This window comes from Lontra canadensis, unplaced genomic scaffold (genome assembly GCF_010015895.1).
Source record: "Lontra canadensis isolate GAN:19392208 unplaced genomic scaffold, GSC_riverotter_1.0 scaffold28, whole genome shotgun sequence".
Taxonomy (NCBI): Eukaryota; Metazoa; Chordata; class Mammalia; order Carnivora; family Mustelidae; genus Lontra; species Lontra canadensis.
The window spans coordinates 16,446,846-16,473,546 of record NW_022631022.1 but is presented as its reverse complement, the minus strand read 5'-3'; the positions used below and the strand labels follow the sequence as shown (position 1 = coordinate 16,473,546).

General features: G+C 36.3%; 1 protein-coding gene across 12 annotated transcripts in view; it reads left to right on the top strand.

Moving 5' to 3' along the window:
• Positions 1 to 26,701, top strand: part of MYO9A (myosin IXA) — a 305,854-nt gene that overhangs the window by 250,350 nt on the left and 28,803 nt on the right. For 9 of the 12 annotated variants that reach the window (XM_032864954.1, XM_032864953.1, XM_032864959.1 and 6 more), the window contains 6 exons: positions 9,237 to 9,429; positions 11,367 to 11,495; positions 12,259 to 12,364; positions 13,138 to 13,269; positions 14,001 to 14,124; positions 15,449 to 15,502. In XM_032864954.1, the coding sequence (XP_032720845.1) occupies positions 9,237 to 9,429; positions 11,367 to 11,495; positions 12,259 to 12,364; positions 13,138 to 13,269; positions 14,001 to 14,124; positions 15,449 to 15,502 (738 nt within the window). The remainder of the gene's footprint in view (positions 1 to 9,236; positions 9,430 to 11,366; positions 11,496 to 12,258; positions 12,365 to 13,137; positions 13,270 to 14,000; positions 14,125 to 15,448; positions 15,503 to 26,701) is intronic. The other 3 variants (XM_032864961.1, XM_032864957.1, XM_032864956.1) reach the window with 1 other exon arrangement.

Genomic DNA, 26,701 nt, shown 5'->3' with positions numbered 1-26,701 from the left:
GCAGAGAGGCAGGCAGAGAGAGCGGGGGGAAGCAGGCTTCTGATGCGGGGCTTGATCCCAGGACCCTGAGGTCATTACCTGAGCCAAAGGCAGAGGCTTAACCCATTGAGCCACCCAGGCACCCTTAATAACATTTTCTTTAGCTTACTTCATTGTGAGAATACAGCGTATAATGCATGTAACATTGAAAAACGTTCAAAAAATTGACTATTTGTAAGTAAGGTTTCCAGTCAGCAATGTGCTATTAGTAATTAAGTTTTTGAGGATTCAGAAGTTGCACACAGATTTTGACTGCACAGGGAACTGGTGCCCTTGACTCCCACATTGTTTGAGGGCAAACTGTGTATAGAATTAAAATACCTGACAACAACAACACAAAAAGTAGTTGGGTAAATGGAGTTAAACTACTCCAAGGTCCCTGGGTTATCTGGGAAGTGGTTAAGGTATTAAAAATGTATTCAATTTAAATATGTTATGGATATTTGTTGTAGTAACCACTAATAGAATAACAAATTAAATATATATCTTTAAAAGCTAATAAAGATGGGAGAATGGAAAAGTAAAAAAAAACTTGATTAATGTAAATAAAGACAAGATATGAGAAAACAAATGAATTAGGTCAGTAAAGAAAATACATAGATTGGTAGGTATAAGTCCAAATATATTGGTGATTACTCTAAATATTATTAGGCAGGATACTTCCAATTAAAAGACTAGGTTAAAACCGACTGAAAATTCTCAAATGATATGCTGTTTACAAGCAACATACTTAAATATAAAGACACAGAAAGGTTAAGAGTAAAAGGTGGTGTAGCTGTACTCAGATTAAGGTATATTTTAGGGCAAGAAACATTACTTCAGATGAAGGTGTTTCATAGTGTTAAAATGGTGAACCCATCAGGGTGATATGAAAATTCTAATTTTAGGAAAGTCTTAACATTATTGCTTCAGTACCTGATGGAAAAAATTTAGTAAGGATGTAAATGATGCGAAAAACAAGATGAAAAAACTTGAGCTAGTTGATGTGTATTGAATCCTACAATCTTATAACTGCCTGAATACAGTCTTTTCAAGTGCATGTAGGACATTTGAGAAAATTGACCATATGTTGGGTCAAAAAGCAAGTCCCTATAAATTTCAGAGAGTTGAAAATATTGAGAGTACAGTTTTTGACCAGAATGAAATTAAGCTCTAAATTAACATAAAGATAACTAGACAGTCCTCAAGTATTTGGATATTTAAGCTTGGCTCTAGGGGGACCAGGAAGATGGAGCCCTCACATTTAAAGAGACAGAATAACAAACAGTCCTGCTGAGATACAGCATAGTTTTTTGAAAAATTCCTGGAGTATATGGGAAGGAGATTTATTTCCTAATCTCAGAATATGTGCTGGAGAGGCAAGGATCTCTGCCCTAAGTATGTATCTCAGATATATATAAGGGAAGCCCCTTAAGGTTAACAGCTGATTTTTCAGTAGAAACTTTGAAGGCCAGAATGGAATGGCATGATATATTGAAAATGCTGAAAGAAAAACCTGCAAGCAAAAATACTCTATCCGGGCGGGGCACCTGGGTGGCTCAGTGGGTTAAGCCTCTGCCTTCGGCCCAGGTCATGATCTCAGGGTCCTGGGATCAGCCCCACATCGGGCTCTCTGCTCAGCAGGGAGCCTGCTTCCTCCTCTCTCTGCCTACCTCTCTGCCTGCTTATGATCTCTGTCTGTCAAATAAATAAATAAAATCTTAAAAAAAAAAAAAAAGAATACTGTATCCAGCAGGGCTATGAATCAGAAGGAGAGATAAAGAATTCCCTAATTAAAGGAATTTATCACCACTATGCTAGCCCTACAAGAAATGTTAAAGGGGACTCTGAGTGGAAAGGAAAGACCAACCATAAGTAGGAGTAGTAAGAAAAATAAGAAGCATAAAAGCAGTAAAAATAAGTGTACCTATAAAAATCAGCCAAGGGAGTAACAAAATATATAAAATGTAATACCATATACCTAAAACATGGGGAGTGGTGAGGAGTAAAGAATGAGGTCAAATTTCAGTGACCACCAACTTAATATAGACTGCTGAGTGCATAAGATGTTATATATAAACTTAATAGTAACCACAAATTACAAACTGGTAACAGATATACAAAAAGTAAAGAAAAAGAAATATAAGTATATCACTAAAAAAAAGCTAGCAAACCATGAGAGGAGAGCAAGAGAAGAAAGGAACAGAAAAGAACTATAAAAGCTACCATGAAACAATTAACAAGATGACAGTAAATACATTACCTATCAGTATTTACTTAGAATGCAAGTGGACTAAATGCTCCAATCAAAAAACATGGAGTGTTGGAATGATTAAAACAACAACAACAACAACAACAAAGTCCCATGTGTATGCTCCCTACAATAGACTCATTTCCAACTTAAAGTCACTTGCAGATTGAAAGTGGAAGGATAGAACAGCATTTACCATGCAAATCGAAGTGAAAAGAAAGCGAGGGTAGCAATACTTATATTGGACAAAAAAGATTTTAAAACAGACTGTTAGGGGCATCTGGCTGACTCAGTTGGAGAAGCATGCAACTCCTAATCTCAGGTCATGAGTTCAAACCCCATGTTGGGTGTAGAGATTACTAAAAAAATTAATTAAAACTTTTTAAAAAATTTTAAAAAAAGACTGTTAAGAGACAAGAAGACTATATAATCATAAAGGGAACAATCCAACAAGAAGATGTAACAATTGCAAATATTTATGCACCCAACATGGGAGTACCCCCAATATATAAAGCACCTAGTAACAAACATAATCAATAGTAATACAATAATAGTAAGGGACTTTAATACCCCATTACATTAATGGATAGATCATACACACAGAAAATCAACGAGAAAACAGTGACTTTGAATGACACATTGGACCAGATGGATGTAAAAGATATATTCAGAATATTCTATCCCTAAAACAGCAGAATACATATTCCTAAAAGTGCACATGGAACATTCTGCAGAATAGATCACATATTAGACCACAAAATAAGTCTCAACAAATTCACAAAGATTGAAGTCCTACTATGTATCTTTTCTGACCACAATAATATGAAACTAGCAATCAACAAGAAAAAATCTGGAAAGAACACAAATACATGGAGGTTAAATAGCCTGGTACTAGATGATGAATGGGTCAACCAAGAAATCAAAGAGAAGTTTAAAAAAATACATGGAGATAAATGAAAATGAAAAACCAAACAGTCCAAAATCTCTAGGATGCAGCAAAATTGTTCTGAGAAGGAAGTTTAGAGCAATAGGCCTACTTCAAGAAGCAAGAAACATGTCAGATAAACAACCTACCCTTATACCTAAAAGAACTAAAAAAGAACAAACAAAACCCAAAACTAGTAGAAAGAAAGGAAGAAAGATTAGAGCAGAAATAAATGAATAGAAACTAAAAAACAAACAAACAAACAAAAAAAAACCACCAATAGAATAGATCAATGAAGCCAGGAGCTGGTTCCTTGAAAAGATCAACAAAATTGATAAACCTTTAACCAGACTCATAAAACGTAAAAAAGGACTCAAACAAAATTGGAAATAAAGGCAGAAATAACCACTGACAGCATAGAAATAAAAAGGATTATAAGAGAACATTGTGAAAAATTGTATGCCAACAAATTGGGCAACCTAGAGAAATGAATATATTCCTAGAAATGTATAGCCTCCCAAAACTGAATCAGGAAGAAATAGAAAATTTGAACAGACCAATTGTTAGCAATGAAATTGGATCAGTAATCAAAAACAAACAAAAAGAAGTCCAGGACCAGACAGCCTCACAGGTGAAATATACTAAACATCTAAAGAATAATTAATACCTATTCTTCTTAAACTATTCTAAACAACAAACAGGAAAGCTTTCACATTCATTCTGTGAGGCCAGCATTACCCTGATATCAAAACCAGGTAAAGATAGTACAGAAAAAGAGAACTATAGGTGAATATCCCTGGTATATATAGATGCAAACATCCTCAACAAAATATTAGCAAGGTGAATTCAACAATGCCTTAAAAAAGTCATTCACCACGATCAAGTTGGACTTATTCCTGGGATACAGGGGTGGTTCAGTATTTGCAAATCAATTTGATATATCACATTTGTAAAAGAAAGTATAAAAACCATATGATCATTGCAATAGATGCAGAAAAAATTTGACAATCATAAAAACCTTCAATAAAGTAGGTTTAGAGGGTACATACCTCAGTGTAATAAAGGCCATATATGAAAAACCCACATTTAACCTATACTTAATGGGGAAAAACTGAGAGCTTTTCCTCTAAGGTCAGGGACAAGACAAGAATGTCCACATTCACCACTTGTATTTGACATGATATTGGAAGTCCTTGTCACAGCAATCAGACAAAAACAAAAATGAAGGGCATTTTTCCAAACAATACATGCAGATGGCCATCAGACATAGGAAAAGATGCTCAACATCACTCACCATTAGGGAAATGCAAATCAAAAGCACGTGAGATATCACCTCATTCCCATCAGAATGGCTAAAACTGAAAAAAAAAACACAAGAAATAACGAGTGTTGCCAAGGATATGGATAAGAAGGAACCCTTGTGCAGTGTTGGTGGGAATGCAAAGTGGTGCAGCCACCTTGGAAAACAGTATAGTGTTTCCTCAAAAAGCTAAAAATTATCACATGATCCTGTAATTCCCCTACTTTGAATTCCCAATGAATATGAAAACATTAATTCAAAAAGATATATGCACCCCTGTGTTTATTGCAGTATTATTTACAATAGCCAAATTATGGAAGCTACCCAAGTGCCCATTGATGGATGAACAGATAAAGAAGATGTGGTATATATACACAATGGAATATTACTCAGCCATAAAAAATGAAATCTTGCCATTTGCAGCAACAATGGGTGGGTCTAGAAGGTATAATCCTAACTCTGAAGTAAGAAAAAGACAAGTACCATATGATGTAGAATTTCAGAAACAAAACAAGGAAAGAAAAAAATAGACAAAGCAAAAAACAGACTCTTAAATATACAGAACAAACTGATGGCTACCAGAGGGGAGCTTGGTTGGGGTATGGTGAGACAGGTGAAGAAGTTTAAGTGTACACTTACCATGATGAGCATTAAGTAATGTATAGAATTGTTGAATCACTATACTGTACACCTAAAAGTAATATAGCAGTGTATGTTAACTGTACTATAATTAAGATTAATAAGAAAAATTTTCTCCCTGAAAAAAAACATGAAGTGATAAGAATTCACATTGGACAAATAAGAAATATTAAAAAGAGGAAAAACACTAGATAAAATTCAAAACTCACTCATTCAAACAAACCAACAAAAAATAATCTACCACAGAGTGGGAGAATGCATTTGCAATTCATACATCCATCTTGGATCTACAGCATCTAAAACACACCTAAAAATCAATAAAAAAAGGTAGTTAGCTGTGTAGAAAAATGAGCACATGGTTAAGCAAGCACTTGACAAAAGACCAATAAACATGAAAAGGTTTTAATCATCAGAGAAATACAAATTGAAACTATAGTGAGATATATACCCACTTGAACGGCTAAAATGAAAAAGGTCCTAACAAGGTTGTAGAGCAGCTTGGACTTTAATACATTACTGGCAAGAGTATAAGTTGGCATAAGTAATCTTGAAGTTACTTGGCAGGCCTTATCAAATCTGAACGTAAGGATTTCTGATGACTCAGGAGTACCACTCCCAGATACATACCCAACAAATACACATAGATGTTTGTGCCAAAAGACAAAAGAGCGTTCATATCAATACCAACCTATCCCCCAACTAGAAGAAAACTAAATGTCCATCAGCAGTAGAATGTATAAGTTAATTATGGTATAAAAAAATTATGGTATATGGTTGACTCTTGAACGACATGCCCCACACAGTGGAAAATCTGTCTATAACTTTTGACTCCCCCAAAACTTAATTACTTATATAGCCTACTGTTGTTGATTAACACCTATTTTGTAAGTTATATGTATTATATACTGTATTCTCACCATAAAGTAAGTTAGAGCAAAGAAAATGTTAAGAGAATTATAAGGAAAGAAAATACATTTGCAGGGCTGTATTTATTTGTTTTTAAAGCTTATGTTTATTTACTTCAGAGGGAGGGAGTTCAAGTAGGATGGGGAAGAGCAGGAGAGGGACACTCAGACTCCTGCTGAGCAGGGAGCCTGACGTGGGGCTCCATCCCAGGACCCTGAGATCATGACCTGCAAAAGGCAGAAGCATAACCAGTTTGAGGTACCCAGGTGCCCCATACTGTATTTACTGAAAAAAATCTACATATAATTGGACATGTATGGTTCAACCCTTGTTCAAGGGTCAACTGTTTATATAATGGAATACTATATGAGCTTTAACTATTTTTACTCACAGACATGATGTTGAAGCCAGAAACTAAAGAGCACATACCGTATTATTTTATTTATATAAAGTTCAAGAATGGATGAAGGTAACTCATGGTATACATATTATATGATACCATTAATATAATGTTCAGAAGTAGGTAAAACTAATTTCTACTGATAGGAGTACATATGCTGGTTATTTGTGAAAATACATAGTGGCTGGGATGGTTTTGAGAATTTCATACTGCTGGTTGTATTCTGTTTCCTAACTTGGGTCCTGATAACAAGTGTGCATCAACTTTGTCAAAGTCTATCAAGCTGTACACTTACAGTTTGTATACCTTTATGTATGTATGTCATACTTCAATGAATTTTTATTTAAAATATATAAGGTAGTTTGGAGAGAAAATAACTTTAAAAACATACGTTGGGCTTTTTTGTGTTTTTTTTTTTTAAAGATTTATTAATTTATTTGACAGAGAAATAGGGAGAGAGCACAAGTAGGCAGAGCAGCAGGCAGAGTAAAGGGAGAAGCAGGCTTTCCACTGAGCAGGGAGCCCAACATGGAGCTCGATCCCAGGACTCTGGGATCATGACCTGAGCCAAAGTCAGCTGCTTAACTGACTTGAGCCACCCAAGCGCCCCACATATATTGTTTTTACAAAGAAGACTCAATTACATTTTTTTTCAGTTGAAAATAGTGAAATTAATTTCTCTTAATTTTAAGAAATAGAATTTTTTAACGTTTGTCTTAAATTAGTTGGTTTCAAATCAAATGATTTAAAAAAATTTTTAATACCCTCTAGTATTTTGGGTTCTTTTTGCTTTCACAGGTCTTAATTGACATTCCTAATTCTCTGGGGATAGCCATAACATTTAAATAAATAGATTATGTATGTGTATATGTATGAATGTTTATGTCACAATAATAGCAAGAAGTTTGAAGTTTGTTTTAATCATTACAGCGAGCGGTATTTCTTTAACAGTTTATTGAGCATTTGCCATATATCAGATACTGTACTATGTGTCTTCATCTGTTACTTAATCTTTATAAGAACGCTGTGAGGTAGAAAAATGATAATTCTATTCCAAATACGAAATTATATAAATAACCTAATATAGTGACAAGACAAAACTTTAATTTGCATCCTCTAAATATCTAAGTGTCCTTTCTCTTCTACCTCAGACCTGGAGAAGCTTTTCAGAGATACTGCTTTATATTAAGATAACTTAACATGCTTCAAAGTAGATATGCTATTAATTCTCTTAAGAATTAAGCGCTGGAATGCAGAGTATATATAGGTGAAATTGCAAAATAATATAAAACTTATGTCTTCCCTACTTGAAAGTCCCTGCTGCCTTTCTTTAGCTGTCAGGGCAAGACCCAAAGTCTGTGCCTTAGTACTTGAAGCCTTTTGTAATCTCTCTGTCTAGTGGTTTCTTATTTTTAGTTCAGCCATATCAGATTACTTATAGTTTGTTTTGCCCAACTTAGTTCTGTGTTTTCTGTGCCCAAAAAGTTCTTGTCCTTTCTTCTTATGTACTGTTTGCTTTCTAACAGTTAGGTTGGGCAGGCATCAGGTCTTCTCAAAGTCATCACTAGTTACCCAGCCCAGTCCTTCCCAATCTAGTTGTTTTACTTCCATGGTTCCATATTACCTAATAAATCTGTTGTTACTGTTTACTTATCACCATGCATTAACACTACTAGTCTTAACACTAGTCTTCGGGCGAAGACTATCTTCTCTTACTTGATTTTGTTTTCCTGTTACGTAGCACATAAATGACAAATGTACTAACATAAGACTGGAAGGGGAGATTAGGATCAATTCAAGCAATATCTTGAATGTTAGACTCAAGAATATTTACACCTTATTTTGATATATACTAGTTAACCACTAGTTTTTAGGAAACTAGATTATATATACTATGCAGTATATTAAAAGGGGAGAAAATGGATGTGGGGAAATTCACCAAGAAGCTGTTGGAAATTGTCCAAGTGGGTGGTCATATAAGTTTGAAATAGGGTGGTGGCAATAGAATAGAAAAGAAAAAATAGGGTGTGCTGACTGACCACAAGAACTTGGCACTGATTGAGGACTAAAAGAGAGAATGTGTGTTGTGTAGAGAAGGAGAATGATGTAGGAGAAGGAAGAGACAAAAAAGATTTACAAAAAAGGTTTCAGTCTCAGAGGTAATACCTGGCGTTTTTCTTTTTTGTGAATTACTTCAAATAATCTTCAGGATGTCTTTTGCAGTTGCATAAGCTGTAATTAGTAAGGTTATGTATGATATCAGATACACTATTGAAGTAAATAAGAAAAGGCTCGAACACGAATTATGGGCCAATCTGTGTGCCTCTGCCTTTAGCTATGATATCGTTGTTCAGTTAAATGTCCCTAAAGTTTACATGAACATTGAAGCCCTCTTAATCATCAGAAATTGCTTAGAGTTCTAATTCATATCAAACCAGACTTTCTAGTAGTATGTTTAGCATGTTTAGCATACACAGTCTATCCCCTTTCTCCCTTGTCCAAAACCCAACTTTACGTGAAGAGCTTTTTAAGAGGAAGGGAAACAGTAGCCTGTTGCCACTGCCTTCATTCTCTATCCCATTATATTTTGAGTGGATTCCTGATGGGAAAGGATTGAAGCTAACCTCTGATTTGATATATATTGTCAGTATTAACCATAATTCCCTTTAGCTCCAACTCTTAAAACGATGCTCATGAAACTTCAGGGAAATAAAAAGTAGTTCCTCATAAATAACTGGTTAAACACATTTAAAGATGTTTGAATGTATTTGGAAACAAAAATTTATCTTCCATTTAGTATGATCCAGAGCTGTCATCTCGACAATTCGGGGTTGAATTGTCCCGTTTGACCAGTGAAGAACGAACTGTTCCTTTAGTGGTGGAAAAGCTCATAAACTACATTGAAATGCATGGACTGTACACAGAGGGGATTTATCGAAAGTCTGGTTCAACTAATAAAATCAAGGAGCTTCGACAAGGTCTAGATACAGGTAAGATGGCGCTCTTCAAATCAAGACCAAATGCTTTTATTTAAATCTTGTCATGCTTTTCAAGTTTTCATTACATGTTATTTTTTTGCATCCGGAAGAATGCCATCTTTTCTGTGGTGCTTATTAATCATTTTGTGGCTTTCTAAAAGTCTTTGTTTTTGTGTGGTTAATTTGGCAAATATATGTTGAGTGTATCATTTATACAAGGCACTATTAGGTACTTGACATAGCTCTCATTTAAATTCTTAACAATTTGGTAAGATCATGTATCTGTAATTTAAAAAGGAGAAATTTTAGCTTCAGGGAAATTAAATGATGATCTGTTGATGATGATGTAATGTACTGATATTTTTATGCTAATCTTCACAACAGTCCTGTGAATTAGGGATTATTATCCCTGTTTACAGAGAAAGAAACTGAGGCTTACAGAGTTTCTTGCCAGAAGACTCACCACCAATAAGTGATGAAGCTGGGATTTAACCCCAAATGTTCTGAATTCATAATCTAAACTCCTGCCTATTACCCTTTATTACTCTGACTTCAAGTGTCTTTCTGATGCATGTTCTCACCTTCCTGCATTCATGACATAGTTATTTAAACTGTTAGGTAGTGGATTGAACATTTACCTGTGTAGAGCTATAGCCTCAGCCCTCGAGTGTATATGCAGGAGTTGGGACTTTGGTGTCATTGTCAACTTCTACTCTTTATTACTATAGGGAAGGAATAGATTTTGTTGTTGTGTTTTTTGTTTTTTTTTTTTAAGATTTTATTTCTTTATCTGAGAGCTAGAGAGCAAGAGGGAGCAGGGGAGGTGCAGAGAGAGAAGCAGACTCCCTGCTGAATAGAACTCTGGGATCATGACCTGAGCCAAAGGCAGACGCTTAACCTATTGAGCCACCGGCACCCTGGAATAGATTGTTTTGAATCACGCTTAGATACAAAGTTGGTCTCTGTGTCTCCAAAAGCTACCCACGTGCTTTTTCCTTATAGTTTTTTGTCTTGTTTGTTTGTTTTTTAAGATTTTATTTATTTATTTGGCAGAGAGAGATCACAAGTAGGCAAAGAGGCAGGCAGAGAGAGAGGAGGAAACAGGCTCCCTGCTGAGCAGAGAGCCCAATGGGATGCGGGGCTCAATCCCAGGACCCTGGGATCACGACCTAAGCCGAAGGCAGAGGCTTTAACCCACTGAGCCACCCAGGCACCCCTGTTTTCTTTTGTTTTTTAATGAACAAACCAGGGAGAGATTAGTCAGTATGAAAATAACAACACAAAATGCCTGGTAAAACTCAAGCAGGACATCCTGCCTACCAGAGATTCCATCTACTCTAGGTTAAAGGCAGTTGACAACAACTCGTCTCTCTTGCACCTTGTACTCAGCACAAGTAAAAAATCATTCATCCTATATCCTCCCAATCATTTCTTTTGTATAACCTTGGGGAGTTTATAAGTGAAAACAGAGTAAGAGAGTAAAAGTATGTTCATTACATTTCCTATGTTCACTTATTACTGTCCTTTCACCTTTAAAAATGACTTAAAATTGGCGTTACTTTTAGAAAATGTCTTCTGGGCCTTTTTCCCAGCTGCTGTCCAAAACATTGCTACTCAAAGCGTGGCTCACAGATCAATCCACAGTGTAAGTACAGAAACTAAAAGCAAGCCTTTAGGAACATTTATAGTGGTATTTAACAGTTATTTAACATGAATGCATGTGATATTTTATTTTACATACCTGTCAGTCTACAAGAGATTTGGAAAACAAAAACCTGTTCCTTGACCACAGTTAGAGGTGCTGTTACAAAGCATGGAATTATATCATAGAAGATACTAGTTTGATTAAGAACATAAAGGCTTCTTTTGGTGCTGATAGTTTTGAAAATGAATTATTTGAAACTCTTTGTATGTTTGGGCTTTCTTGTTTAACTTATGTCTCTAAATAGATGCTGAGAGTGTAAACCTGGATGACTATAACATACATGTCATTGCAAGTGTATTCAAACAATGGCTTCGTGATTTGCCCAATCCACTCATGACCTTTGAGCTCTATGAGGAATTTCTTCGAGCTATGGGTAAGCACAGGCCTCCTGGATTCGAGGGAAGGCCTACACTTGGGAAAGGAATGCTATCTTTATTATAAATTATTTAGCCATTCTCTAATGGTTTAGTCCATATAGATTCAAAAGTAAGCTTTTGACCGTCAATACAGAACTTATGGTGTATTCTCATCTAGTCAAATACTGAGTTTTGAGAGATTCATTAAAATGCCAGTCTCCTAAAAGTTTTCTGAGTAAGTCACTTCATTGCTTCTCACAAAGAGGTTTCAACTAAAAAGGGCTGGCTTATGTTCACTTACGTTGTGAATCTAGGCAAGAAGTCTGCTATTTTATGCCAACCCTACCAGGTGATGGAGTTTAGTTTTTCAGTGCTGCAGATATGTAGAATGTTGCTGGAGGCCTGCCTCAAAGTGTTTAGGCCCTGAGGCATGACTTCCCAAATTCCCATAAGAACAATTTATAAATTGCCTGGCAATTAATTATTAGGGAATCAGTCTGCCACAAAATATCTAAAAGAACTAGGACATCTCTTTCCCTTTGCTGTAATAAGGATTACTGGGATATAGATTAAAACTCTTGAGACTGCTTAATGAATATAGAACTCAAGCAAAGGAAGATTAGTGGTAACGGAACTGCTCTTTTCCTGCCATACAGGTACACCTGCCTCTCCTAAAACTTTAAAATTAGAATCAGGCTTCCCTGCTACCTAATCTGTTCAGGAGGAAGATGTAGCGTAAGAGAGGGGATATTCAATCTTACTGGCTGTCAATCTTTTTAGGCCTTCAGGAGAGGAAAGAAACAATCCGTGGTGTATACTCTGTGATTGACCAGCTCTCCCGAACTCATCTAAATACACTGGAACGCCTCATCTTTCATCTAGTCAGGTAATTTCAAGGAGCAAGGGAATGTATAATTGTTTTTCTTGGATTCTTTCCAGTAAGTGAAGAAGTCCCTCATTTGGAAAACTGACAGATCTTCTTTTTCCTGTTTGTAAAGTTAATGCCTCAAACAAGTGCTTACAGCTTACAATTCCTTGGAGCAGAAATCCTCAGCTGAGTTGGACTGTTGGTCAGGGACTTCTCTGCCCTATTTGAGCCATGTCACAACTTCAACCTCATGGTGACACTGTGTAGCCTAGCCTGTTCTCATTCTTGAACTAGAAATTGGAAAAGAGGTATATGTCTTGATACAACGTAATTCATAGGAGGTGGGGTTTAGAGAATTAACTGACCAAAGAGACTTCAGGATGATCTCTCTATTCTGAGCATAAATATCTGCAGTGGTTGGGAAGAGAGCCATCCTTATTTTGATTAGATAAATCTCTGGTAAATATTACATAAATGTTAGGTGAATATCTGATATGACTGTCTGAGAATGCCTTATAGTCTCTACTCTGGATTCTTCAGATACGTTCCTCAGGTGTATGGCAGTGGGTCAGAAATTTTCCTTGGGATTTTTCTGCTGGCCTGTATTGCATTTTCCAGAGGCAAAGGAACAGCTTTGGGAAAGTCTACAAATGTCTCCTTTCAGCTGATATGAATATCTTTCCAGTACTCTGCGGCAGATGTCGTACATCTTCTTTCTGTCATGTCCTTTGCCTACATCCTTACTGCTTTCTCTTTTAATCCCCACTTTCGTGATTTTTTTAATTCCTTAGGATTGCTCTACAGGAAGAAACTAATCGAATGTCTGCTAATGCTTTGGCCATTGTATTTGCCCCCTGCATTCTTCGATGCCCTGATACCATTGACCCACTGCAAAGCGTGCAGGACATCAGTAAGACTACCACGTAAGGCCAGTTACTCTTACCTCCACAAGACCCCAGGGACTTCTGAGTCAGTGTAGCCACTTTATCCAGATATCAAACATAGTGAATGATTTCATAAGTTCAGATGTTTTTAAGAAGGTTACTAGGCACTGTTGGGTTTTCTTATGCTGAGGATGAAAAATTGCTTTAAATTCTCTTCAGCTGGACATCATTTGGTTTGAAGGGTCTTTTTAAATTTAGCTTTTCTTTAGGAATGCTTATAGTCTCTAAAAATATTTTCAAATTCCATTTTACCAAATTACATATACTTTGTCTCCTCCTATAATTTAGTCTAACTGGCTCTGAATCCCTTTGGCCTTAGTACTTCAGTATTTCTGTATTTCAATTTAGCCTGTTTTTGTGGGTCTCTGCTTTCCTTTTAGAGTAATGGTTCTCAACCTTGGCTGCAAAAGGAGCTTTAAAAAATCCTAGTCTTTGTGTCCTATCCCTAGAGAGTCTAATTTAATTGATCTGGGGTGTAGCCTGGACGTTGCAACTCATAATTGCTTCTCAGATGGATACTAAAGTGCAGCCAAAGCTGTGAACCACCATTATATAAACCTTGTATTAGAGCTCATAAAATAAGGAATGTTGATTTTTCTTTCATCCTCCAAACGTCTGCCACATTTAACTGAAAAGCAGTCTGGGAGGGCTATACTTTATTTGACTTGCTTCAGCTCTTAACAGTTTTTTTCTTTTTCCTCCTATTCCAGCTGTGTGGAGCTGATTGTTGTAGAACAGATGAATAAATACAAGGCTCGTCTCAAAGACATCAGTAGCCTGGAATTTGCTGAGAATAAGGCAAAGACCAGGCTGTCACTGATTCGTAGATCAATGGTAAGATGTAAGATGTGGAATTCAGGGGAAAGTGGGAGTCTTCCTGAGGATTTTAAGTGTGCATTTATGGTGTAAAGAGAGGTTATTCTCCAGATCTTTTTCACATGGAACAGTAAAAAGAAACCACTCTATTCCAAGGTAATATGGATGCCTTATGTTTGATCTTTTAGTCCTTGTATGTACAGAATATATGCAGTTAAATGTGTAGAATTTTTAAAATCAAGTATTTGGATAAAATGTTGTGGTTTAATAATCTGTCCCGTTTTCTTTTTCTGTCCTTCCTGTGAAAATTTAACTTATCCTGGCTTTTCCTCTACTTCCTTCCACCATCTGTTCCCACCCTCAACCATGTCACCTTTGATGTTCCTGCCTGTACTTCTGTGATGTAAAGAACTTAATCATATCCAAGAATGTGATTCATAAGGAAATGGAATTCCATCTATGAGTAGATTGTTATCAAATAAACATTTTTAAGGGTTTATTGTTAGATTGTTAGGTTTTGGGGAAAGCCTTGCAGAAATTATCATTTATTTTCTCCATTTGCCCACTTTCCCATTTAACATCTTCCTTTGTAACCAGTGACCCATATATAGACAACTTCAGTTCTTAATGACCAACCATCACTAGGGCCTGGATAACTGGAAAACTGCTGCTGCCTTAAAGTTTAATCATTTGCATTCCCTCCCCTCAACTGTAAAACAAAACTGTGGTAATGAAGACCCAGTCCGATCCCCAGTAAATCTCTCAAGAAGAACAGTCTTCCCTGTCATCATGTGCATGCTTTTGCAGGGACCCAGCGATGCTTCATCCATATCATCATGATTTATACTTAGATTAAAATAACTCTGTTTCTTTGTTTAGTACTTAAACTGCCTGGCACAGAATAAATCCTAACAAATATGTCAGTTGATTAAATTAGTGAAGGGTCTTCTCTAAAAACAAGCATAAACATTGAGTTTTTCAGGCAGTAAAGGTATTAAATGAAGTTAATTGTAGGACATTATTTGAAAATCTTTTCCTTAGAAAATGAAAACAGAGACCCCATTTAAAAGTGAAACCCTGTCTGGTAGTCTGAATTTTCAGGAGCTCAGTTCTATGAGGCCCAATTTAGAAGAAGAAAGGGAAGAGGCCTTTTACTCTAATGCTACTTTTCAAAGCAGCTAGACATAGGGTGCTTTTTTTTTTTTTTTTTCCAATTTTTAAACTGGTACTTCAGAAGATGGATATATTTGGTCCTCTGAAAGATTAAACCTTCTCTTTTAATGGGGCAATGACATGTACGTTCTAACATTCTGCTTTCCTTTTCATGTCCTTCCTAATCCAGAAACCTGTACTAATTGCAGTTAGATTTATGAGCATTACCCGCAGTTCAGTCTCGGTATGTATTAATATTGCAATGTGTCACAGCCGCTTTACATTATTGTCTCTCATCCATCTAGGAGTTGTTCTGCTCTGTCTATCATCCATGCTTGTCCACCCTCCATGTACAGCCCCCGTTAGGTCCCACTTCCTGACCAGCCTTCACTTGTTTTTCTCCTACTCTTTCTTTAGAATCTTCACTTGTCTTCCTCTGTATCATGCAGTTGAACAGTGTCCATTTACAATATACTAGTTTTTGCTCTTTGTCAGATAAGCCACTTTGTGGATTTCTTCTTTGGTTGGATCATTAAAAGGTGAACATTGAAAGCATTGAGATATCAAATTAATTTCTGCTCAAGAACTTGATTCTTATCCGTCTCCTTCTCTTTATTACTTGAAATGCCTATTGCTACTTGTAGCATCCTCCATCGTTAGTAATGCTTATTTGTCCATTCCTATCTGTGACTTTGATGGTGAGTTCCCAAACATAGAAGTATGGCTCTTACCTGCTTACCGTTCTTCAGAAAGAATAGCAAATGGTACTGAGAAAATTGATAAGACTGGTTCTAGACTTATATTTCATAGTATAATAGAGCTCATACCCAGATTTAAGAACACCAGTATATATGGAAACTAATTTCAGAGGCTCTCCATCTGTTGGTAACCAGTTCATTAAGGATCTCATTTTGCTGGGATATAAACACTGGCCAGTTTTGCTTTTTACCTAGTAACTGCCTGCCGATTCTACCATGTCTGACTCCCCTTTCTGATTGGATGTCAGTCGCCTTTGCAGCTCTTGCCACTATTCTGCAGTGTATAAACACTCCAGTTTCATGCCAGTATTTAAGAATTAGTTGTCTTTGTATTATAACTTGAGTCACAGAGTTGATTCAGTACTCTTACCAGTTTTTCCTAGGACAGTATAGACCTTAATCTGGGGCTGAAAACTTATGGGTGGGTGAGTGGACTCTTTTTATCACACACGTCTGCCCTCCCCTTTTCTTGTTGTTTTTATTCCTGGTGTTGAAACTAGGAGGAGTAATAGTGGAGGCAGAATTCTCCGTGCTATCCCACTGTTGAGGCGGCGGTCCTCTTTCTTGGTTGTTCAACACTGCTGTTCTAGCTCATTGTCAGTAGTCTAAATGTAGGTGAGTGGTAGCTTCCATTTACCCTGCTAAAAGCAAGGTCAATCCTGTCCCATTTTTATAGGCATTGGCAATCCCTTGGAAGATTTGGTTACATCTATGGACTAAACCTGTTGATGGCATTCACACCGTGGGACTCTGATGTGTATGTCTTTTTTTTGCCTCAAGACTTTACAATGAAATCTACCTCCCAGTAGGGCCTGTAGGCACATTGGGGGAAAGGTTACATTTTTCATACCTCTTGGAACAAGGCCCCAGGAACCAGGACATAGTCTTGCCTATGTCTCTACCTGACACATCCCTACCATACTTTCTCCCTATTTCTCTTTTCCCTTATATATAAGAGGGGCAAATCAGTAATTCATTTGCCTATACAGATAACCAAATAGGAAATGAAAAATGGGTCTGTCTTTCTTTTAGATAATCTCAAACTTTGATTCTCACCCTCTGGATTCAGGAATGACAATAGGGAATATCCTATTTTCATAGGATTTCATAAACTCTTTGTTCCCCTTAAAGTCCAGTAACCTCCTCTTTCTTTTTAACCTTTTTAGATTCACATTGTATTCACATTGAGGGGAAAGTGTTATGATCATTGTTATGATGGGAGCTGGTTCAGTAAATTAGTACTTCTCACTAAATCCTGAGAGAATAAGTTGGTACCAACTACATTTGGCTTCTTAAGCTAAAAGAAGGGGTACTTAATTATCCTCAGCTTTTGGCCTTAGCCACAATTTTGGAACAGGAGGAAAAAATCCCACTTAACGTCTGTTGCTTTTGCATTTAGCTGTAGTAAAGGCTATAAGCTCAGGGTTTTGTTTTGTTTTTTTTTAAGATTTTATTTATTTGACAGACAGAGATCACAAGTAGGCAGAGAGGCAGGCAGAGAGAGAGAGAGAGGCCGGGGGTATGGGGGAAGTAGGCTCCCCGCCAAGCAGAGAGCCTGATGCGGGGCTCGATCCCAGGACCCCGGGATCATGACCCGAGCTGAAGGCAGAGGCTTAACCCACTGAGCCACCCAGGTGCCCCTGTAAGCTCAGTCTTAAGAACAAGACTGTGTCTAGCACATATTTAGTATTTAGTAAGCATCTATGGAATTGACTCTAAGAATTAAAAGAATTAAATCTATGAGAGATAGCAGTGAGTTTATAGCATATCCACTACAAAAAGACTAATCAAAGTCAATAGTGTTCATATATTCATAATTCTGTTCCATAATTAAATACAGTATTGACTTTTCTGAAATGTACAGTTAAATGCATATATGAAAAGTATGTTGTATTATTGCCAATGTGAATAGTCTTTGGATTGGGTGTTGAAAGATGAGTAGTAATCTAACAAATGGAGAAAAGAAAGAGGGGAAGGAGACTTCCAGAGGGAAGGAAACATGAAACAACAATCTGTGAATAGTAACTACCTTCTGTAGCTAGCACTGGGACAACAGGTAGTGTGAAAGCAGCAGAATAATTTGGAAAAGTAGATGGGAACCAGAAGTGCAACATTAAGAATTTTGAATTTGCTGCTTTGAAAGAAAATTTGGGAGCTATGGAAAGATTTTTAAGTAGGGGAGTGTTACCATCAGTGTGTCTTTTAGAAGATGACTGGTAGCATTCTGAAGAAGAATGGATTTGAGATAGGCCAGACTGGCAGTCATATATTAGGTAGGAGGCTCTTGACTCATAAATCACTGAAGTAGGTTGAATCCTGATCAATTGATTTTGAAATGAATTTGAAAATATCTGTTCTGCCACCATGCAGAAAGAAGGTCATTAGGTTTATGGAGCATAATCTTTGACTAGGATACTCCCAGACTAGGATTTCGGAATATGATATGCTCATTGTCTCATCCAGTTATGTCTTTCCTGTAACAAATTTTTTTTTATTTATTTATGGTATAATTCAAGGCATAAATGTTGATTTAGAACTATTAAAGCTAATATAATATGAAGAATATCATTTGAAATAAATTTTAGTAATCTATAAAACCTTCACAAATTATTCTCTTGAAAAATGTTAGACACAAAGGTTTCCATAACCAAACAAAGTTTGGGATATGATGTGTAGCACTTCCAAAACTTTGACCATGTAATGCTTTTCTTCGTAACATACCTAGTTGAACAAGCTTTCTAAGAAAGGCATTTAAAAAAAAAAACATTCTAATTTTTTAAACAGAATCAGTTGTTACTTTATTTACTTAGTTTGGAATTTATAAATTGCTCTCTTTTCAAGATTTTACTGCTGGGCTTAAAGTAGCAATGCTTGTGAATTTTGCATATTGTAGGCTTACTAAAGAACTTATTTGCATACCTCTGTTAGAAATGAGCATACTTTTAATTCTGTATTAACGTGGATAAGTAGATCTGTGCGGTTAAGCTTTGCAATTGACTACTAAAAAGATGCTAGAAATGTCCCTCTGAATGGTAAGTATTAATAATTGGAAAACCAAGAATCAGTTGAAAAGTGGCAGCTCATCATTAGTTTTTGATGTAGCTAATGATGCACTATATGTCGGCTACTGAACATAAAAAAATAGCCTGCAAAAATAAAGAAATAATAAAGGACACCATCAAGAAAGTGGGAAGAAAATCTACAACTACCCCCCGCCCGAAATAAAAACCCTCTAAATAGCTCTGAAGGAAAGAGTAGTATTAGAATTGTGGATTTACTTGACTCTAGCAAATGGTTTCATCATTTCCTTATGTTAATGTATGGTGTCTAAGTCTACCATTGACATTCAGGTAACTTGACATAATAAGAAATAGGTTCAGGGAGTGATGATTTTCTCATTACAGAAACATTCTTATTTCTGGTACTAACTAGCATGTTTTGTTTTGTTTTGTTTTTTAAGATTTTATTTATTTATTTGACAGAGATCACAAGTAGAGAAGGAAGCAGGGAGAGCGGGGGTGGTGGGGGTGGGGGGGAGGGGAAGCAGGCTCCCCGCTGAGCCGAGAGCCTGCTTTGGGCCTCTATCCCAGGACCCTGGGATCATGACCTGAGCCGAAGGGAGAGGCTTTAACCCACTGAACCATCCAGGTGCCCCACTAGCAGGTATTTTTGTAGTTATCTTTTTTTTTTTTTTTTTTGAAGATACAATTGACATCTAATGTTGTGTTAACTTTAAGCATACAACATAGTGATTTGCTTTATGTTTATATTGCAAAATGGCTACCACAGTTAAGTTTAGGTAACATCGCCACACAGAGTTCTAATTGTTTTTTCTTGTGGTGAGAACTTGTAGTGTTATCTCTGTTGAAGAACCCTGCTCTTTCTATTTCTCCCTAACCCCTTTCCAGAGGTCATTATGCAAGAAGTGTTACTTATGCAAGAAGTGTTACTTACATCTGCATGCAGTATGTGTGCAAGGCCAGTGGCAAGGAGGATTAGGCACAGGACCTTTTTTGGGGGAGAGTAAACAAAAGGGAAACCGTATTTGTGTTCTGTGTGTATTTGTGAAAGAAACACCTCTTTCAAAGCCTTGGTCTTATTCTCTCAGATGGGGACAAATAAAAAGAAAAATTAGTAGGGAATTCTTGTAGATAGAATTACATAGGAACGGAAGAAGTATAGTAATATCTGGGAAAGGAACATTACCCTTTTCAGGAAACCTAACAGGTTTAAAAAAAAAAAGGCAGAATGTAGGAAGTAAGAAAATATTAAGGATTACTGTGGTTTGGGGATGATAAGATTATATGTCAGAGATGAGAAGGTGAAGAGTTTACAAATGGTAGAGTGATCTTGGAAGGTTGTGTGTTTAGAGAATAAGAAATACAGAATACTAGAAAAAATGATTGCTCTTGGCTTCCTGTGTAATTTTTGTTGCTAGAAGGAGATATCATGATTTTGACATTGCAGAATCCCCTCCCCCCCCCCTTTTTTTTTAAGATTTTATTTATTTATCAGAGAGAGAAAGAGAGAGCGTGAGCAGGAGAGGTGGCAGGCTTAGAAGCAAGCTCCCTGCAGAGCAAGGAGCCCGATGCAGGACCCGATCCTTGGACCATAGAATCATGACCAGGGCTGAAGGCAGACACATGACCAACGGAGCCACCCAGGTGTCCCATTGCAGACTCTTTTTAAATGGGCTTGGAGATATGATATAACCTATGTCAGGAATCCATAGTCTGCTACACTTGGGGAACCACTATTCTACAGTACTATGGTACTACTGGCTCACTGCATTGTATATTTGATGTGGATAACTCCTTTTCATGTGCAAGACATAAATACACACAAACACATACTGTTGTGTATTGTGATAAAGTGAGCTGAATGATTAGTACTTACTAATTCTCATTATTTGATGAGTCATAATTACAAGCATTAGAATTTTTTTTAATGAAGCCTGGTAACCTAATTATAACACCATGTAAAACAACCCGTATTCTAGAAAGCCTTGGATGTAGGACCTGTCCTTACCAGGAAAGTAGGCTCCTCAGGAAGAGGTCTGATAATCCAATTCCTTGCTTCCTATTTTTGTGACTTAACAAAAGACACAATAGTGATCTTCCATCTTGGCCCAAGGTACTATTCTGGGTAAAATTGCTTTGTGAGAAATCTGAAATTTTTGTTTTTGCTAGTTATATACAGTCCTGTCTAGGTGATGCATATTTTCTTCTCCTTATGTATTCAACCGATGAGCAATGTAGTACTTTTGTTGGATCTTCATAAAGTATTACTTCATAAGGTATCATGACTCCCTGGTGAGGGTAGTACATGTTTTTCCCTACATAGCCATCAGGTTTTTTAAGGGCGATGCAATCCAGTCCTTTATAGCCACCGCATATATCTCTTATCTTCTTCTGTCTTTAACCCTTTGGGCTTACTTTGACTCATAGTGTTGAGTTTCTTTGTGTCCCATCAATTGTGCCTTGCCATTCCTTCTCACATCCTTCCTTCATCGTTATCCTTAAAGCATTTTCAGAAGAAATCAAAACTCTCTCATAAGCCTTATTCATTTTAACACTTTTCTCTTCAAGCCTTAGGAGAAAATGGAAATGCTGCGCCCAACTGAAGATTACCTCAAAGAGGGTATCTTCATTTAGATCCTCCATAATAAAGCATTTGGTTCCCAATATTTTTTTATAGTAAGAAACATTTTTACAGACTGGTCTCACAGAATAGAGAAGCCTAATACAGTCACAGAATTCTGACCCAAATAAGATAATTAAAGATCTTTGTTTTAGAATATCATTCTTAGAAAAAGTAGATAGTAGAATCATAAAGACTTTTCTCAGATAAAATATGGCAAATTTATATGATTAGATGACTAAATTTGTGGGTATTAGAATGTTCTAAAAGGAAGGGAAGGAGGGATCAGATAGTACTGTGTACTGCATGGTAAGAATACTCAGGAAGAAGTACTTAATTCTACCTTGGCGTCTGGGAAGGCCTGTAGAAGAGGTGACAACATGAGCTAGATCTTGAGGAGTCTGAATTAACCAGATGAGACACATGTTGGTACAAAACATACATGGTTTAATTCTGGAAAAAACTAACTAGAATTGCTAGAAATTGGATTTGTAATTACACAGAAGGGAGGCCTTAAGTTAAAACCAAAATAGGCTTTGTTCTGTAGCATACTGAGACATTAGCACTGTGGGGCCATGTGGGTAAGCTAGGACTCACATGGTCTCATACTGTAGATAGTTTAGTACTTAACATAAGTTTTGGTGCTTTATATCTTACTTTCATATTTGTGGGAATGAGAGGTAAAGTTAGTTTTATTTTTCAACCATTATCTTAAAATTTCCTCCTGGATCCCCTTCAGGTTTCTCAGTAAGTGTTATTAAAGAGTACCCTAAGATTTCAGGGCAATCTGTTGGGGTGGAATGGAAATTTTATTTTTAGCCACAGAGTATCCTCCTTTTTAGGGAATAATTGGTACCAAGAAAAAATTGTTTGAAGTGAATGTGTTCAGATAACATAATTAATGACTGGTCTAATGTGTATATGCAATAGTTTGTGCTTATCTATGGTTTGCGTTTTCTTTGGTTGTTACCCATGGTCAACTATGGTCCAGAAGCAGGTGTTTTCCTTCTCACATGCATCAGAAGGTGGTAGTAGCCTAATGCTACAGGGCTCACATCATTCATCTCACTTTATCTCAATCATCTAGACATTTTATCATCTCCTGTCATCACAAGAAAAAGGATAAGTACAGTATAATAAGATATTTTGAGAGAAAGACCACATTCACACAATTTTATTACAGCATATTGTTATAATTGTTTTTGACTACTTATTATACCTAATTTATAAATTAAACTTCATTATTGTAATTGTGTATGGGAAAAAATATAGAGAAAGTTCAGTATTACCTTGGTTTCAGGCCTCCACTGGTAACATTGGAATGTATCCCTCACAGAGAAGGGGGGACTACGATAGGTATAATTATATACCTGCAAAGAGAAAATGTACACTTTTTTATCTGCCCATGAAATATTCTCAAAATGAGGCCACAACATTTCAGTATCTGGGTAGTGGCCACACAGGTATTTGTTTCATTATCTTTGAAACTGTACTTGTAAATTTTGTATTATCTTTAAGTATAAAATATTTCATAAAAATTTTTAAATAAAATAATAAATCTGTGGAAAAACATCAGGCCACGAGAAAAACCTCAAAAGCAAAGAGGAAATTATTGAGTAATTTAAAAATTACTATAAAAACACTATCTTGAGTTCCTGGGATATGTAGCTAAAGCAGTGCTCAAAGGAAATTTTTTTGCCTTTGAAACTTAACAAAAAATTAACATCTAAATCAAGTTAGAAATAGAACAACAAAATAAACCTGAGGAAAGGAGAAAGAAAAAATTAATGAAAGTAATAACAGGAAGTACATTAGAAACAACAAAAAATGGTGAAACCAATAAAGTTGATTCTCTGACAGATCATTAGCTAATCTAGCTAATCTTTAGCACACAAAAAAATTTAAAGGCAACAGAGTATATAATGGGCTCTGGACTAGACTTTTGTATGTAAATCCCAGCTCCAGTTTACTAGCTATTTTGTGATGGGCAAGTCATTTAATCTCCATGCTTCAGTTTTCTCATCTATAAATTGGGGTTAATAGTACCAAACTCAGAGTTAAGTGAGTTAATGTTCATAAAGTTCATAAGAACAGCACTTGACACATTGATTTATATGTATGTGTATATATGTGTGTATGTATACATGTATCAGTAAAATACTTGATATATACATTTAGAACTGTCTCATCTATTACAAGTTAATTACAAGTTGAAATAGTAGCAAACATAATTCAGTAACCCATAAACATAAACCTTGAGCAAGTGGGATATAACCTGGGAATGACAGGGTGATTCTATTTTTTTTTTTTAAGATTTTATTTATTTGACAGAGAGAGAGAGATCACAAGTAGGCAGAGAGGCAGGCAGAGAGAGAGAGGGAAGCAGGCTCCCGGCTGAGCAGAGAGCCTGATGTGGGGCTCGATCCCAGGACCCTGAGATCATGACCTGAGCCGAAGGCAGAGGCTTTAACCCACTGAGCCATCCAGGCGCCCCAAAAGGGTGATTCTATATTGGGGTAACTGTTAACATAATTCATCATGTTAATTGATCTTCATAGATATTTAAAAGGCATTTGATATAATTATATAGGTATTATTTTTTTTAAAATTCTTATTAAAATAGGGGTATACCTGTAATTCCTTAGCATGGTAAAATATATCTGTCTCAACCCCAAAGCCAGTATATTACTTAATGGAGAAACACTGGAAGCATTCTGATTAAAATCAGGAAAAGGCAAGGATGTCTATTATCCCCACTGTTATTTGACATTGATTGGAGGTATGTTATTTGACATTGATTAGAGGTACCAGCTAATGCAATTAGATGATAAAAAAGAATCAGAGTTATAAAACTTGTTACAATTATCACTATTTCTATTCTGATTTTATTTAAGACTCAAAAAAACTAAAAAATTTACAGATTTTAAGAGAATTCAGTAGGGTGTCTGGGCACATTTAATAGTTAATAACTTCAATATATACAACCATTTGGGTGATATAATGGGGAAAAAATGCCCATTTGTATTTGTGTTTACATACCCATGTGCATAATTTATAAATTAAACTTTATTTTTGTAATGTATGTGTGGGAAAAAATATAGTATATACAGGGTTCATAAAACCAACATAAAATACCAAGAAATATAGTTAACAAAGAAACGTGGAAGAAGAAATATGGAAGATAAAAAGAAAGCCTTAAAACCCAAGAATTACAAAAGCAGGCTTTAACAATTGCATTTGGAAAGGAAGACTGAATGTTATAGGGGTGTCAGTTCTACCTATTCTATTCCAGTTCTGTTATTGTTCTAATACCCAACAGCGTGAGAAAGGGGCATCTTCTTAGACTTAAATTCAGACTTATAAGGCTACCATGGGCTGTACTTGGGATCAGAATCACTTAAAATGATGTCAGACAGTAAGCACAGCATGCCAGCAGACAGCTTAAGGTCTTCCTCTTCTGCCAGAGTCCTTGTAGCTGTCCATCCTGCCATACAACCATCAAGGACTTAGTTATCTTTAGCCTCCCAAGTTGCAGCTCAGGTGCAAAAAAAGAGATCCAGATTTAGTGAATGCAGATCCATTCTGCCTTAGAAGTTTCATGCCTCCATGGGAATCAGTGTCTTTTATAGAATTCCATAGACGTGGTTTCCAAGGTCCCTGTAAGGAATGTGTCTAAATTACAACAGACTGCACACTCAGGGAAGTCCAGATATATGGCTTTTGGCCAGATATTTATAATTTATTAATCATTGCTTCTTTAGATGTAACTTACCAATCAAGGTAATTTTTGCCAGAGGCAGTGTATTTAATAACATAGTTTTCGTGCTACCTTTATCAGGTTTACAGGGATCCCGCAGCTGTAACATTGACCAAAGATCAAATTTTCATAAACAAGAGAGGAGGCTTATCTTTTTTAAGTTTTTATTTAATCATCCAGTGCTTATCATGATAAGTGCACTCCTTAACCCCCATCGCCTATTTCACCCATTCTCCCCACCTCCCCTCTGGTAACCATCAGTTTGTTCTCTATAGTTAAGAGTCTGTTTCTTGGAGAGAGAGTGTATGTGTGTATGTGTCTCTTGTTTCCCCTTTGCTAGTTTATTTTGTTTCTTAAATTCCACATACAAGTGAGATCAGTTGGTATTTGTCTTTCTCTGACTTATTTCACGTAGCATTATATTCTCTAGCTCCATCCGAGTCGTTGCAAATGGCTAGACTTCATTCTTTTTTATGGCTAAATAGTCCATTGTATTTATATACCACATCTTCCTTATCTTTTCATCAGTCAGTGGATACTTGGACTGCTTCCATATCTGGGCTATTATAAATAATGCTGCTATAAACATAGGGACCCATGTTTCCCTTTGAATTCGTATTTCTGTATTCTTTGGGTAAATACCCAGTAATGCAGTTGCTGGATCATAGGGGAGTTCTATTTGTAAGTTCTTAAAGAACCTCCATACTATTTTCCGCAGTGGCTATACTGCACCAGTTTGTAATCCCACCAACACTGGACCACTCCACATCCTTGCTAGCACCCATTGTTTCTTGTGTTTTTGAGTTTAGCTATACTGACAGGTTTGAGGTGATATCTCATTTGTAGTTTTGATTTCCATTTCCCTGATGATAAGTGATGATGAACATCTTCTCATTAGTCTGTTGGCCATCTAGTTCTTCTTTGAAGAAATGTCTCTTCATGTCTTCTTCCCATTTCTTAATTGGGTTCTTTGTTTTTTAGGTGTTGAGTTGTACTAAGTTCTTTTTTTTTTTTTATTTGTGTAGGTTCTCTATATATATATTGGATACTAACCCTTTATCACATATATCATTTGCAAGTGTTTCCTCCCATTTCATAGGTTGCCTTTTAGTTTTATTGCTTACTCCACCATGCAGAAGCTTTTTTATTTTGATGAAGTTCCAATAGTTTATATTTGCTTTTGTTTCCCTTGCCACAGGAGACATACCCAGAAAGAAGTTACTATGGCTAATGTCAGAGAGGTTTATTGTTCGTGCTCTCTTCCAGGATTTTTATGGTTTCAGGTCTC